At 42.3% G+C, this 15,539-nt stretch overlaps 1 protein-coding gene across 1 annotated transcript; it reads left to right on the top strand.

Moving 5' to 3' along the window:
• The first annotated feature begins 2,947 nt into the window (after positions 1–2,947).
• LOC101164849 (protein FAM53B) lies at positions 2,948–15,539 on the top strand. The gene is made up of 5 exons (XM_004080443.4): positions 2,948–3,119; positions 9,358–9,571; positions 10,144–10,198; positions 10,856–11,601; positions 14,654–15,539. Exons 2-5 carry the CDS (start codon positions 9,482–9,484, stop codon positions 14,996–14,998), a joined length of 1,236 nt encoding a protein of 411 aa, XP_004080491.1. The 5' UTR covers positions 2,948–3,119; positions 9,358–9,481; the 3' UTR covers positions 14,999–15,539.

Genomic DNA, 15,539 nt, shown 5'->3' with positions numbered 1-15,539 from the left:
GGAACAAAATGTTATAACCTGCCAAAGAGTAAAAACAACAAATGTATTTTCAAAACTTTGTTTTAAGTAGAAGCCCAGAATCTGCAACATTTTTTCATCACGACTGAACAAAATTAGTCATTTCCTGAATGGCTGCAAAATATTGATAACATTTCATGGTCCTGAATAAGAATCATTTAACTTTTTAAATTTGTGTGAAGTAAAAGGCTAACAATTTTAAAGGATTTCTGCTTGGATTATTTTAATTATGTCACATTATTCCAAATTTGGACACTTGGAGATCAGAGCCCACCTCTTTTCTGGATGACTTACCCACACAGCCTTCACCAGACCACTTCAGGCTACAGCTTCTCATCCAGATGCTGGGGATTTTTTATCATCTCTGCCTTTTGAGTCTCAGGGGGGATTTTTAAACCCACTAAGACCTGGCAGTTCAATTAAGTCACCCATAAACATTGTAGGAGAACATTAATGGGACACACGAGAAGCAATTCAGTTTAAATGGGTGTTCTGCTTTTTTATACCCCAACTGGAGCTGCAGAATACCACAAAATACTCAAGAAAGCTACTTCACCACAAGCAGAGTTTTTGACTCCTGTACTTCAGCATTTTGACAAATGGTGTCAGTGTTTTTCCTTTAATCAACTGTCACCGTTTTGGCCAGAACTAGGTGTTCAGACATTAGGTTTTACATGTAGTGGACAAGAATAATGACAGAAACTCATATATTACACAAATAAAATCTTAAATGCTCAATTAGTAAAAAAAACAAAAAACTTTTACAACTTTAAGTTTTTCCAAGTCAAATTAAATTATTTTATATATCTCCCTATATAGTTGTACATTTTGATTCTAACTAAAGGGATGAACTGCTTGTTAAAGTAGAAGCTATCTGTGGTGACGGGAGTCTTTTCAGCCATCTGTCTCCAGCCGCAGTGAGCCACAGATGGTCCTCAGCTCTCTGCAGAGGGTTTCTGGAACATCTCCTGTTTACTGTCCACCATATGCAAGCTGCAACCACATGAAGAAACTCTGACACTAGTTAAGACCTCTAATTCTCCTCACGTAGACTGCATCCTCTAAGAATAGTTTTACCTTTTATGGGGGAAATGGTTGTTGCACACTGTCCCCTGTGGCGGTGGTTGTTACAACACATTTCCAGATATGAACTCAGAAAGTTGAGCTGTGAAATCCTCTTTACTCAAAAACAACAAACAAAACAAACAAAAAAAAAGAACGTGAAGCAAGTTATCTGTGAATAATAAAAGTCAATCTAATAATATATTATACGATTGTTAAAAAACTAAAAATTACTTTTGTTTAATTAAATTGTTTTTAACTCATAAAGCTTATTTATATAGACAGACCTCGAGTGGCCCTAAGCACAAAAAGGCAGACAGCCTAAGACCGAGGAGGGTAGTTCTAACAGTATGGGGCAGATTAGAAGCACAGAACAGATGTTATAGTTTGATTAACAATAGTGTTTGCCAGGGGTAAGAGACACTCCCCACCCCCGTGAGGCCCAGCTTGGTACCGTCTGTCCATTCAAACTATCTCAGGCAACTGTACAGCATTGAAAGTCTGAAAAGCAATTTATGAATGTTAGAAATCCAAAATGTGTTTGTTGTTTTATTGATGGCATTACATGTTACGCTAGAAAATACATAAAGTTAAGAGAAAAATATTGCCAGTACTCATTGTTTGTACGGATGACCTCAGTTTGTATATTAAAAAGGCTTTATGTGAGATTACATGAAGGCCGTAGATTAGGGGTCTGCAACCTGGGGTTCTGGAGCCACATGTAGCTCTTTAACCCCTTTATTGTGGCTCTTTGGTTGTAGAAAAATAAAAACGTTTTTGTTTTAAAAACTATGTGTAGTGAGTAAGTAATAAAGTAAAAAAGAAAAACAGTAAACTAACTCAAGCTTTATCCAACTCGTTCACAAACAGTTGTACGACTGTACGCATCAGTCAGTGAGGCTCCTGACAACGGTAGCCGTAGTTCTCCAACAATTTTGACAGATGTTTGAGCTCAGTTTACCACAGGAAATCAATTTGAAGCCAGTAAGCACAGTCAGAATCTATACTTAGCGCCAAGTTAAGATTATAAAGTGGATTTTCTATTTTTGAACAAATTCAAAGATTGTGAAGTGCCTCCTGTGTGGTTTGAAAATATGGTAAGGGTCACTCAACTAGCTCCGATTTAATCTTAGTTTATTAGATTTATGAATTTCTTGCTAAGATGAACTACAAACAGTTGAAAATAAACAGTTTTTAAAATCTTGTTGACAAAATTGTTGACATTACACTGCCTATTACTATTTGCTGCAATGAGATGATCTTATGTGTCATGGGATGTCTTTTATTTTGATAGGAAGTCATACGAACCTCTCATTAAAACTATAAACTGTTTATCTTTATGTTTGTTTTGTTTATGCCAATTTGTAATTTTCCAGAAAACAATAACTTATAAATCAGTCTTATTTTTGTAAAGGGGGAAGTGAGTCAACGTGTTTGTGAAGCATCTACGTTCTGTTCCAACCATGAAGGAAGTGACTTTGTGTCTCTTAATCCCATAGTTCCTCTGACAGTTACACAATGCTATTTATTTATTTTGGTAACAGGATTGTTTATCATGAAAGTACCTAGTCAATATTCATGCAGCCTCTAAAACTCTGATTACTTTTTATTGCTTCGGGACAGATTGAACCACTAGTCCCAAGTGCGGGGGAAGGTCAAATTTAAATAGCAATATTAAATACCCCCTATTTTAGCTTTATTCCAATACAATGCTCAAATAAATTAAACTGCAGGGATAATTTAGCCGAACAACGACACAATTTAATATCAAAACACGGGAAAACGTTTACACATTTAGTTAGAACACACCCCTTTCCAGTGTCAAACATGGTACGGCTCATGTATGTTGTCACGGGCTCATTAGCGTGCAGTCTTGTCGGACAGTAGTGCACTGGGGCAATAATGTAGTTTGTTGTGGCAGGCGAAGAAGTCAACACCTCGCTCGACGAACCGCCTTCTGTGTTGTTTCTTCAGAAACAAAACTCACCATGGTTCTTCGAAGTTAGCCCGCTGGATGTTGGGAATCTGCTGTAAAACCTGTGAGTTGTAGTTACATTTGATTTGAACTAATGACAAGTTTCAAATGTTTAGCTAACACGCCAACATCTGTGCTAACTTTTAGAAATAGGAGTTTTGATGCTCAGGTTGTGCTTAAGTGAAGTGTAACTTTATTCACAGAGGAGGACTTTTTTGGGATGCCAGTAAGAGGCAAAGTAGATGAAAACACAACTCGAACTAAAAGTCAAGGGAGTTAGCTTAGTTAGCAGCCTCTCCATGTGAGCTTTTTGCTGTTTTTTTGTTTCTTTTGTTATGTCTTGAGTGAAACACAAATGCCTCTCGACGTATTTTTTTTAAACATTTCTAATTACATGGTTTCTCGACGTAAATGAAACACGTTTTTTAAGTTTCAGAGAATATTTGTCACGGTAAGTTTTGCTGCGAGAGTGTTAGTTTGGTGTTTGTTTAGTTTGGCATGAAAAAGGTATCATTAAATCAGATTATTATTTTTTATTTATTTAAGGCTTTTATTTTGGTTTGTCTGAAGGACACATTGATCTTAATCTTCATTGGGTTTCCCCCTTTGTGCAAAGCCTGCATAGTTACATGTCTGGTGGCAAATGTATGTTCTAATCCCATTATATTGTGATGTGTAAACTGCTGTGCAGTTCCTGATTTAACCAGCCTTCCCTTCAGGTATATAATAACTGCTGGCTGACGCTCGCTTTTACACATTTAGAAGCGGAGTTGTGCATTGGGATGATCAAAACAGAAACCTGTTAAACCTGAAATCCTATCTGGGTTTTATTTCTATTATTTTTTTGAGCAGCTAAAGTTACACAGGTGGCTTTTTACAATTCCAAAGAGGAATAATTAGATTTTTTTCCTCGTTGACTATTTAAATGTATGTATACATTTTTATTTTGGAGCCCATATATCCCTGTGTGAAGTTAAAAATTGTTTACTTTGTGGGGATTTTTTTTTTGGAGCACCAGTTTTCTAGCCAAACTCATTTCCCTTTAATGGAGGATTTCAAAATAAGTTTTGTTTTTTGGTTTTTTTTTTAAGAGGCTGGTCACTTGGGCACGCTCAATTTGTAGGACCTTTTCTTTCACCATTGAAGCGTCCACCTGGAAAGTTTGACAGGACTTTAGGGGGTAAAAAACCCAACTAACCAAACTTTTATCCTTTTTTGCTCAAATGCAAAATAATCTACGTCCCCATTTCCTGTCCAGACCACAGAAAATGTGACAGAAATGATGGTGCGCTGTCATGACAGCTTTTTCCCATCTTGAAGATGGTTCACACTTGTACTTTAGTTGACTCCTATGCCACCTTTCATGATTTCTTTATTATGATTGTGATAAAGCAATGTTCTCAGTATCCTACTTCAATCCTGCGTAATCTGAAGACGTTGTTCGGGTTAGCCTTTTAGCGGACTGCGTTGCTTTCCGATTTGGACGGGTTCCCCCAGAACCCTCATTACAAAGCCAGACAAACCCCCTTGTTTTGCATAAAACGTCTACAGTGCAAGTGATTATGGAAGAGATAATTAAACAGCAGGCATGCTTCAAAATGTAGGCCTCCCTGGCTGCCATGCTGAGCCTTTGTGTTTATGGTAAGTGGGCAGCTGCATGCCTGTGAGACTTTGGCTGTACCCCAGACCCTCAACTGAGCCTGATAACTACTATTGAAGCCTCGTGGCCATGCTCATTTTTGACTATTCAGTGGCTCCTTTAAAAAAAATCTAGAGTGAGCCTCCTGGCTGACTTAGTCTAATTTCTGTAAGCTTGCCGACAGCTGTGTGCTAACCAGTACATAATAGGTTTTAGGCATTTTTTTTCCTTCTCCCAGTTACTCAGCTTTGGCCATCCCGAGTAGCACCTGCCTTTTGAAGAACTTAAGTAGTGAGAAAACCAGCTTAGAACAGTTCAGAAATATCTAGGGCAGGCAGCTAGATCAGCTTGCCCAGCTTTATGACCCTCAAAGCCCCTTGCAGCCTGGCACCAATGTTTCTGCAACATTCAAGTTTTCTACTAAGAACCACTTTTTTTTTTGTTATTTCAAATTCTTATCTTCCTTTTAAACCACACTCTGATTAAAAAAGAAACAAAATAAAAAAGGGTTGTTGGTGTTTTTAACATGCTCTTGTGGCGTTTTTCTGATGATGGACATGTATAAAGAAAATTAAGCTCAAAATGGCATTTCTGGGGTTGCTCCATGCCAATGTCACAACTGAGGTGAATTTCTAATGAATTACTGCCGCTCTGCAGAAATTAGATATTAAAAGAATGACACAGGTTTTTGGATTCTGGCTAAAAACGGCATAATCACAATTAAAAGACCACTGGCAACACTTTAACAATAGCTCAAAAGATGATTGGAGTGGGTCTTTAGATTGACTCATATCAGGCACTTAGGAGCACAATCCCGGGATTTCCCAGAGTGCATTTTGGTCAGTGATCCTAAATATGGATGTCTGAAAATCAGGATTGTGTTGCATTCTGTCTTAGTTGCACAGAAAACAGAAGATAAATGGAAAGGAGTGGAGTCAGTGTGTCCACCAGTCTATACAAGGAAAATCCTTCATATCAAATGGTGGTTTTCAGCAGCGGCACCAGTGCTATAAATGGATTAGTATTAGCTGTAATTGTCAGTTAGACACAAAGCTGCCAAATCCTTATGTAATGGTGGTCTAACTGGTGGGATTTCTGATTGAGCGATACGAGGAAAAGCAGCTCAAACTGAGAAACGCTGTAATGGCTCTCCTTCTGTGGTTTGTTTTTTCACACTTGTTACTCATTCCATGTTGCTGTGTGGGTTTGCAGAACAGCAAAATGACATTAAAACGGTGCAGACGAGAGAGCCCAGTGGATCCGGGTTGGTGTGCAATATATGCTTCTGGCAGCACGAAGTGAGGCAACCACAAAGGAAGCCCTGGGTCTTATCTTCTCGCCCAAAAGCATCGCTCTTGTCTTTCAAGAAGAGCGTCCAGCCCTGCAGAGTTTGCCACAAGTCGCCTGTAAGCGTGTGATGGGAAGCCGAAGGAAGCGCCCTAAAACCTTCTTCCCTTTTAGACTTCTCAGCTGTCATGTTTGTCTTCTGGCCTTTAAGAGATAAAGTGCTATCAAACTGTGCAAGTGTAGAGGCTCTTCTGATTCCAGATAATAGCAGCATCATTATGAAATGGATGCTGGTTTTACCATTCAAAGGGGAGTGGCAGAAATTCTAGATAAAAACACCATAGCTGTGTCATCGGCGGCGTCAGCTGCAGCTGTGCTGCATTTGCAAACTTTTTAATGGCCCTTCAAGGTCGTGGGTCTAAGTTTGACTACTATAGCTGTGTGCTCAGCTTGTCATGCAGCTGAGGAATGTTTATAATAATGTTATCAACCTCACCCATTTCAAGCCCTCAGCAGATTTATGTGATTTAAAAAAAATAAGACAGGGAAAAGATAATTAAACTGTTTAAGTTTCTCAAAAGAATGTCAGACATCGGTCTCTGGTTCTTCAAAGAACCAAGCGCCTTAAGCAGGAGGCCTTTTCTGCAGCTCAATCAGGCACAATGAAAGCAGAAGTCGTCCTGAAATGGTGTTGATGTCTCTGGAAGAAAAAAAAAAACCCTGCCAAAACACCAACCCCTGGGTCCATATTGTTTTCTCGATGTGAAGTGTTTATAAATGAAATCATCTGTCGGATCCAAACGCCACATCCAGCGCGTCGGCTCCTGACGACAGAACAGTCGCTCCACCAACCACCCCCTCAGAAGTAGCCTCTTTTGTTTCCCACGGTGTCTTATCTCCTGCACAGAGCGACTCTTGTTTTCTGCCCCCCCCCCCCCCCCCCCCCCCCCCCCCCCCCCCCCCCCATCGCCTGCAGTTGTCGTGTCATGTCAACAGACACCATCTGACCTTGCAGGCATCATGCAGTCATCTTGTGTCTCCTTTGGTTTCCTCTACCTGATGTGGCATCACGTGTGAATGATCCAGTGGTAGTAGCCCCCCTCCCCTGGGTTAGAATGATATGGATTTATGCCTGGGGCTCATCAGCAGTTTTACTTTAATCGTTGAGAGAGTTGTTTTGATAACCGCAAGGTCAGCTATTCCCAGCCTGCCTCTGAGGAGTCCATTACACAACTGTGTGCTCTGGAGCGGAACACTTTTGGGAGAACTTGCTCTCCTTTCCACAAACAATCAAGACTTAAACAAAATGGACAGTTCTGCCATTAGTCACCCTCTAGAGGAAGTCGCATTACTTATGGCACAGGCAATATGTCCAAATGTATGTTAGAAAATTCCCCTTTTGTTTAAAGACCCACTTTTTAACATGTTATTGTGGAATTTTTCTGATGAAGGACGTATATACGGTAAATAAAACTAAGCTTTTCTGAGTTTATTTTTCAAATTGTTGTGAATCAGGAACAGATGAAAAAAGTGCCCTTTAAAAATATCATATTTGTGAAGTAGTACATACGGGCCACAAGCTCCACTCTGATAAATCCTCTTTAAGATGAATAGATCCATGTACGTCTTCCATTTCCTCGTCCAAGCTGGAATCTGGCTCTAAACTGTACGGCTGGATACAGATGGGTGACAGGAAGTGGGGAGTTGGAGTGAGACTTGACTTGAATGGGTCAAATAACTAACCTCTTCTGTTTGAAAGTCACTTGAAGGAGCTTCAGATCTGTTTCTCTTTGTGTGTCAGAGGGGAGAAAGTCCCCCCCCCCCCCCAAGATCATCTTTTGATCTATTTTAAAAACGTTTCCAGTTGTCTTTTAATGATGAATATGCTGTTTTTAGCCACAATCAGGACATAGTTTCTGTAGAGCGGCAGTCGTTTATTAGAATTTTGCCTCAGAGTTGTGAAGGGGAAAGGGGGGGCGGGATTGCTCTCTTGTTGCTGTGATTCCTGTTTACATGCTCTCCTGCTAGCTTGCAACCCCACACACACCCCCAACTTAACATTAGCTGTGCAACAAAAACGGGGAGCGACATTGGAGCTGTCCAGCCGTACAGTTTTCAGCCAGATTCCAGCTCAGACAAAGAAAATGAAGACGTTCATGGATCTATTTGTCTGCAAGTTCATGAATCAGAAGGAAGCGGCGAGCTTGTGGCCTGTCGACTGTAGTTTCTACATCACAAATAAACTCTCTTTCCGACAGCATAGTCCTCTGCTCCTGATTCACGATGCTTTGGATAAAGAAATACTCAGAAATGTAGTTTAAAGTTTACTTTTTTTCATTTTTCTTCCATTGTCAGAAAAATGCCACAAGAACATGTTAGAAACACCAAAAACGTGGGTTTTTTAAGTGTCAAATATTCACATGTGTGCACTGAAGCAGCTCCCTTTTTTCCAGAAGAAGGCGGAGCTTTCTGTGTTCTGTGTAGTAAGTCTGAGCAAAGAGCAGACATGTCTTTTGTCTACTCGCCCTTTACTGAGTTTCAGTTTGCTTAGTCATCATCGTATCATAGCAATATGAGAGATTTTGTTTATCCAAACTTACTTCTTTCTGTTTGGTTCATCTGGGATTTTCTTTAGTTCCTCCTTTTCTCGTCCTCTTAAAAAATCTGTGCAATATTTGATGCATTTTCGCTGACAGAAACTTTCAAAATGAGACTGTTGTCGTGGGTTTGGTTGCAAAGTGAAAGTAGAAAGAGGCTATACCACTTGATGTTTGGAACATTGTTCAGAAACAACTGTTTCAGTTATCAGACGAATAGATGACAGACATTTAAAGTGGACTGAGTTTATTTACTTTTTAGTCTGCTTTGCCATTTAATGTTTTGCAATTTTAACCCTCTTTGCGAAAATGAAGCAGCTTTATCTTTAAAACATAGATTGCTGTCAACATAACTTGAATGTACCCATGAAACGGCTTCATCTTTTTCTCGATCAGACATATAATACGACAGAAAAATGTCTAATTCAATTTGTTTTACTTGATTTGCTTTGATTTAGCTGCAGTTTAAGGGAAAAGCCAATTTGCCCCAGAATTGAAGAAGCTGCGGAAAAAATATTTGATAATTTAGGTAAAGATTACATCCCGTTTTCACTGCTTTCACACTGCAGTATGTACTTTTTGAAATTTTTCCTCAGCATTTAAAGGCCCATGTAAGACGCTTGAAACTTTCTGAAGAGTTTGGGAGCTTTGCATTATAGTGGATTTATTTCAGAGCCCCACCCGGATCCACTGGGCTCTCTCGTCTGCTTATATGGTTGTGAGAATGCCAGAAATGTACTGAATTCTAACCCCTGTGCTCATCTTTATTATCCACTCAGGATCTGGACGAGGAGCAAAGCACATTCCAGCCGGACTCGAAGGTAGCGCTCTTACGATTATCCGAAGCCTAATCAAGATGGCCTGTAATGTAGATTGTCCCAGTTGGAGCAACTTGGAAGGAGGATGTGTGTTGCCATGGTGATTATTTTGAAGAAAACACTGGAAAAGAAGGGCGCCGACGATGTAATAGCCTCACGAGCAAACTTGGGTCCGGTAAGTACTTTTTACTTCTGTAAGCAGTTTGGGGCGGGTAATGTGTCGTCTCCCACAGGCTTCACATGCTTGTGTGTGGAGATGTGGCGGCGTGAAACGCGAGGCAGTTGGTCGGTCCACATCCTCCCGCTTTTCCAACATTCTCAAGGGTGAAATCGAACCCCCAGCAGAAACTGTGAGCGCTTCATGACTGACTCGCAGGATGTGACGTCTGTGGAACAATGCCGACGTTTATGACTCTGAATGGAGGATAATCAGGTTACTCATAATTGCATCATAATAACTGCCAACCGAGTTCACTGCCGGCTTCAATCCTGCATCACACTAAATAAGAAAAATCTCCTCCATGTCCTAGAAACCTTCAGAAAAATTCCCCACCACTTCTGCAGGCCTCTCACTAAAGGTCTGAGGAGCCTTTATGACCAAACTCTATTGATAACATTTACAAAGACCTACTTTCAAGCTGATGTTCAAACTAGATGATTTATTACTTTTTATTGCCCCATCCTGTCATTTGTTATGATTATCTGACTTTTGGGTGGATTGACTCAGAATCTGCTGTATTCCTCCAGTTCCAGGCACAGACCATGAGCCAGGGCGCTGCACTTTTCTCCTGTGGACTCATGGGTAAGCATTTTCTCATCTTTTGTTAAATCTTCACCGGGTCTCCACAGCTATGATCCATTTACAGTAGCTTGATTTCAGGGCTTTGTTGAACCAATGAATGCCGTTTTGGTGATTTCCATCTCCAAAAGAAGGACACTTCTGCATAGCAGGAGTGAGGTCGTTGTTCAGGAACTGACTCAGAGTTGACTGGCCGGTTTTAGCTTGGTTAACGTAAACCGAGGAATTTCTGTGGCAAAGTGCCAATCAAACAAAGTTGTAAGGTGTCAACGACGTTGACCTTGAATCATAGACCATTTGTTACGTTTATTCTTCAAATAATCAGTGTACTTTTAAAGACCCCTTTTGATCATCTTTTTATCCATTTTTAAAGTCTTCTTGTCATTTTCTATTTTCTGCAGAGCGTCAGTAGTTCATTAGAAATTCCCATCAGAGTTGTGGGCGGGGCTGTTGGTGCAGAGCAACCTTGCCTCTCCACAAAATGCAATTTTGAGCGTAATTTTCCTTATGTCCATCTTGAGAAAAATGCTACAATATGTTTAAAAATGACAGAAACACAACTTTTATTGGAGTAGGTCCTTAGGAAACTTGACTTAAACCTGTTTAAGGATTAACAACTTTCTTAAAAAAACAAACAAAGATCATAATTGTCTTTGGCAGAGACGAGCCGATGGCACGACAGCTGCTCCATACGGCAGAGGCCGGTTGGGACCAGCCTGGAAAGCCTGTGGGACGTCCTGCCAGAGGTGCACTCAGGCTCCGCCCAGTGGGACTGGGATGTCGGCTCTGCTTCTAGCACACTAACTAGTCTGCTGCAGGACCTGAGTCTGACCGAGTCGTCTTCGCACTCCACCGCGCCCCCGAGCAAGAAACAGTGCCGCTCCTTGTCTTGCTCCGACGAGCTGGGGGGGTGCCGCTCCACCTGGCGCCCACAGGGCTCTCGGGTGTGGACAACGGTGGAGAAGAGGAGGTGCCACAGCGGCGGCAGCGTCCAACGCAGCAGCGGCGGAAACCTGCAGCTGGGCTTTCCGGCCATGCAGCGGAGCTTCAGCTTCAGCCTGCCCGCCCGCTCCAACGCCGTGGAGCCGCCCTCTTTCACCCAGCGCTTACCCTACGCCTTCACCAGCCTGACCCACTCGTCCTCCATGCCACTGGCGTCTGACCCTCCAGCGCAGCCCCTCTCCCTCTCTAATGAACAGATATGCTTCCCCGAGCCGCATGGACCTTCACCTTCGAGTTCTCCAGACTCCACTCCCGAGCTGGAGCGCCGGAGCGGGCAGGGCGGTCTGGCCCGGAGTCGCTCTCAGCCGTGCGAGCTCAATGAAAAGAAGATTGGCGTAAAGCGCAGAAGACCAGATGACACGCACAAACAGAGGCCTTCACTGGATCTGGCAAAGATGACCCAGGTTGGTGTTTGAACGTGTCGTTTGACAAATCGGGTTCCATTGAAAAACACAACAAGCAAACAAAAAAAAACATTCAAACCGTCAGAAGGATGTTTTGTCCGTGAGAATTCAGCAGTCATTTGTTAAAGAGCACATTTGGTATTTTCCAACCTGCTGAACTCAAAGCAGACACCCTTTGTCCTCCTCAAACGACCTTTACAGCCCGAGGCGCTGCTAGCTCCATCAGTGGCTGTAACATTTGCTTGTTACATTCTGTTGTTGGGGCAATTTGTGCCTTTCATGTTGGATAAACAAACCCTTGCAGTGAAGGTCAGGCCATTGTGTCCATTCTCCCTCAGCACACCTCTGAGTGTTTCTGCAGGCGTCGCTCATAAACAGCAATCATTCATTCGTGCAGGCCCAGCTCAAGGTCTCCCCCCAGTATGTGTGTTCACTTGCAGATGCTTATTAAAGGTGCTACCTGATGGCTGGTGTTAGTTGTTTGCTTGAGGGGTGGATCGCCTGTGAAGTTGGACCGCACTCAGCTGATTTGTCTTCCGACTCGCTCCGTTAGCTTTGACTGTCGGCGATTATAAACACCCCCCCCCCCCCCTCTTGAAAGAGCTCAGCAGTGTCTTAACAACAGTGACACAACAAGCACAGACTTAAAGCGGAGCGCTCAGAGCGGCGAAGATGACCTCCGGCGAGGCAAAACCCACAATATTTTCACAGAGCCGTGTCGAGGCGCTCCGATTGTTAGCGGCGGCTCTTTCCTGCTGTTTGAGCATTGTTGCACGTCTGTGAGGAAACTGTCGGTGCTGGCAGACGCGTGAAAGGAACATTCTTTCAGGTCATTTTGGAAGCACTTTCCTTTAGTTGAGCTATTTCAAAACTTAAGGATCCACTCTGATGAAAACCATGTTTTTAATGTGTTCTTGTGGCATTTTTCTCCAGATGGAGGACACCTATAAAGAAAACTGAGCTTAAAATTGTATGTAGGCGCAAAAAAACGGTTTGGTAAAAGAGCTTATTTTGGTGCGTAGATGATCCAGTGAGTGGGCCACAAGATGGCTAGCGAGAAAGCGAGTAAATGGAACTCTTAGCTATGGGTGACGGGAAAAGGGGCTGGGGTTGTTCTGTAGAAAACTACTCTGCTTTTTTGAAGTTTTTGGTAAAAAACTGCATAATCCTAATAAGACCACTGGAAACGCTTTTACAATAGATCAAAAGGTGATCGGAGTGGGTCTTCAAATTCTACTCCTGAGCCTCTCTAAAATGCCCACCATGCTACATGAGAACACCAGCATGTCAGCGGAGGTGTGTGCACGTCAGGTTATGGATTGTTGCAAAGAAGGGGCGGTATTGATTACTGTAGAATCAGCTAAGAGATTGCCGGCCCTAACATAGCAGTATGAGCTATTGATTAGATTATACGGATGGAGAGCCAAGGTCACGGCGCCGAGTCATTCTTCTCAGTCACGTATCATGATCCTGGTTGTTTTTAAAATGTCTTACAGTGCGTTTTATGTTGAAAATCTGCCTTGGAGGTTGCTGCTTCCTTGACATCGATGTAGCAGCTCATTGCATCTCCAAATGTCTGAAAGTGGAGTGGTCTGTCGCAGCAACGGGACGCATGACTGGTGTTGAAAATGTGGGCCAAGAAAAACAGCTGAGCTTCCCCGTTTACCATGATTGGTTCAGATCTGACCCCGTTTGGCTTCTGGGTCTTCTATTTTCTTTTTTTCCTTTTGATAAATTTTGTCTGAGCAAACCTCCAAATTGTTGCTCACCAGGAAATCTTGCAGAGAAAAAACGTACAAAAACAAACAGGAGTTTTCTATTTTCTCATGCTTAGAAACAGCCTTTTAATGCCTGATAGACTTGTAAGAAAATCTCCTAAAAATGATTAGTCATGTTTAGAATAAAACCCTAAGAAGGTAGGAACAAAGAAAATCCTTGAGAGCTTAAAGCTGATTGTTTTTTATGTGCCTTTAGCATCCGTCATGTGTCTTTAAAAGTGCTGCAATCGAGCTTAAGAACGAGGAACATGCAATGTCGTTTCCTGTGTGGGAAAACAGGTTTGGACATGTTTCATACAAAACTGTTAAGATTTGGCCTCATTGATGCTCTCCTCTACCACTTTTCTCTCCTGGTTGCATCATTTCTGCATTTATATTTTTCTCAAAAGTGAACGATCACAAACTGATCAAGCTAGAAGTCTGTAATAAATGTGGATTCCTCTCTTGTCTATGGATAGTCTTTGTTACCATTTCTTATAGTTGGCCGTGAGCGGCCTTTTGAACAGTCCCATGCCTGTTTGGTGTTACATAAACCCACAAATGACACAGCGTCTCACAGAGGCCCCCATTCTCTTTTGTCCCTGCGGCCCACCGTGGCGGTGAGGCATGGGGCAGCTGTCCTGCCTTCTTCACATTAGCTGTACAGATTGGATAAGCCTCGGTCGTAAAAGCTCCTCATTCCAGCTCGCACAGCTGTCGCGGGGCTCGCCTGCAGCGGCGTTGGCACATGTCAATTTTCCTAGAGAAGTTTCTGGGCTTCCCAGATGTTTGTAAGCATGTATTGTGCAGGGCCAACGAAAGGCCAGCAGAGTCAAGAGACCAGCATGAGTGATGTGCACCTTCTGGGGGTCTGGAAGCCTTTTGTTTTGGACTGGGTTTCTGCTCAATGTCACAGCTCCATTCCTCTTTTCTGTTTGAAATCCAGGAATTCTAAAATTCAAAAGTTAAACACTAACATTTTGTCAGCGTGTATATTCTCATAAATATATGTATTAAACTCCTTTTTTGGAAAAGAAACACCTTTTGCCTTGGTTGGAGATGCTTTTATTTTTTAGGATCAAGTTTTACCAAATGACTTGAATAACCTTCTGACTGTCTCCCAGGATCTTTCATGATTATTCCGATGCAGATTCATAAAATGACTAATTCTGTTAAAAATCATAGATGCTGTGACCTCATGGAGACACAGTAAGAAAAATAAAAAAGGAATTTCTTTTCTTCCTGAAGCAGCTGAAGTTTGGATCTCTCAAAACCAATGTTCTGTTTCTCTACAGAAACTTCACAGCTTCCACAGCCTCAGCTGCCCTGGAATCACAGGCGAGGAGACCTGCGAGTCGGAGGCCACGCCCCCTCCCAGGAGCGTCCAACAGCGTGATGCCGTCGACTCGCCTGCACACGAGCACAACTTAAAGGATTTCCAGCCCCAAGAGGGCGACTTCAACGGGAACAAGTCGTCAGATCCCATCACAGAGGAAGTGGACTGGAACTGCGACGACGGGACGCCAGAAACCTCCAACGGGAAGGACACGGAGCCTTTGTGGGTGGGGCTATGTAGCATGAAGAGGGACGTGTACCAGCTTGGAGGCGAGCTCGACATAGAGCAAATAGAAAGAAACTGAGCTGATTAAAAATGTTCATCCCAGGGTGGTACGATGAACAGAACTCATAGTCTTAAGGACAAAACAAGTGGAAAGCTAATGCTAACTCGGATTAGGAGCTTCGTGCGATATCTTTGAGGACTTGATCGTTCTTGTGTCTTAGGATAAGAACCAATGTCTTGAGGAGCTCATATGAAAAAACAAACAAGGAACATGGAAAAAAAAAAATCAGTTTTTGGGACCCCAGAGTTCAGAGTTTAACCTCCTTTTGTCTAACAGTGCTTTCTTTTGGAGAGAATTCACAGCCAGCTTCTATCAATTTTCTGCACTAAAATAAGTTTTTTCTTCTTTCATTTCTGCATAAAACCACAAGCTTACAAAGAGATGGGTGCTATCCCCCCCCCCCATCCTGACTTGAACACACAACTCTGGAACGACGAGCTCAACCCTGACATGTCTTGACATTGAGATCCTAATAGCGTTCGTGTTCTTTCTACGATTTGTCAATACAAAGTTATGCAAAAGTATAATTTCTATACAAATAAACACAGTTTCAAATGTG

This window comes from Oryzias latipes, chromosome 19 (genome assembly GCF_002234675.1).
Source record: "Oryzias latipes chromosome 19, ASM223467v1".
In the NCBI taxonomy this organism is placed as follows: Eukaryota; Metazoa; Chordata; class Actinopteri; order Beloniformes; family Adrianichthyidae; genus Oryzias; species Oryzias latipes.
The sequence above is the reverse complement of the archived record's forward strand: the minus strand, read 5'-3'. Positions and strand labels throughout refer to the sequence as shown.

Excerpts from the sequence above, each read along its gene's own strand:
- LOC101164849 (XM_004080443.4), top strand. The coding sequence starts at position 9,482 with ATGTGTGTTGCCATGGTGATTATTTTGAAGAAAACACTGGAAAAGAAG. Across the intron at positions 10,199-10,855 it reads TTTCTCCTGTGGACTCATGG|AGACGAGCCGATGGCACGAC; the intron begins GTAAGCATTTTC and ends TGTCTTTGGCAG. Across the intron at positions 11,602-14,653 it reads ATCTGGCAAAGATGACCCAG|AAACTTCACAGCTTCCACAG; the intron begins GTTGGTGTTTGA and ends GTTTCTCTACAG.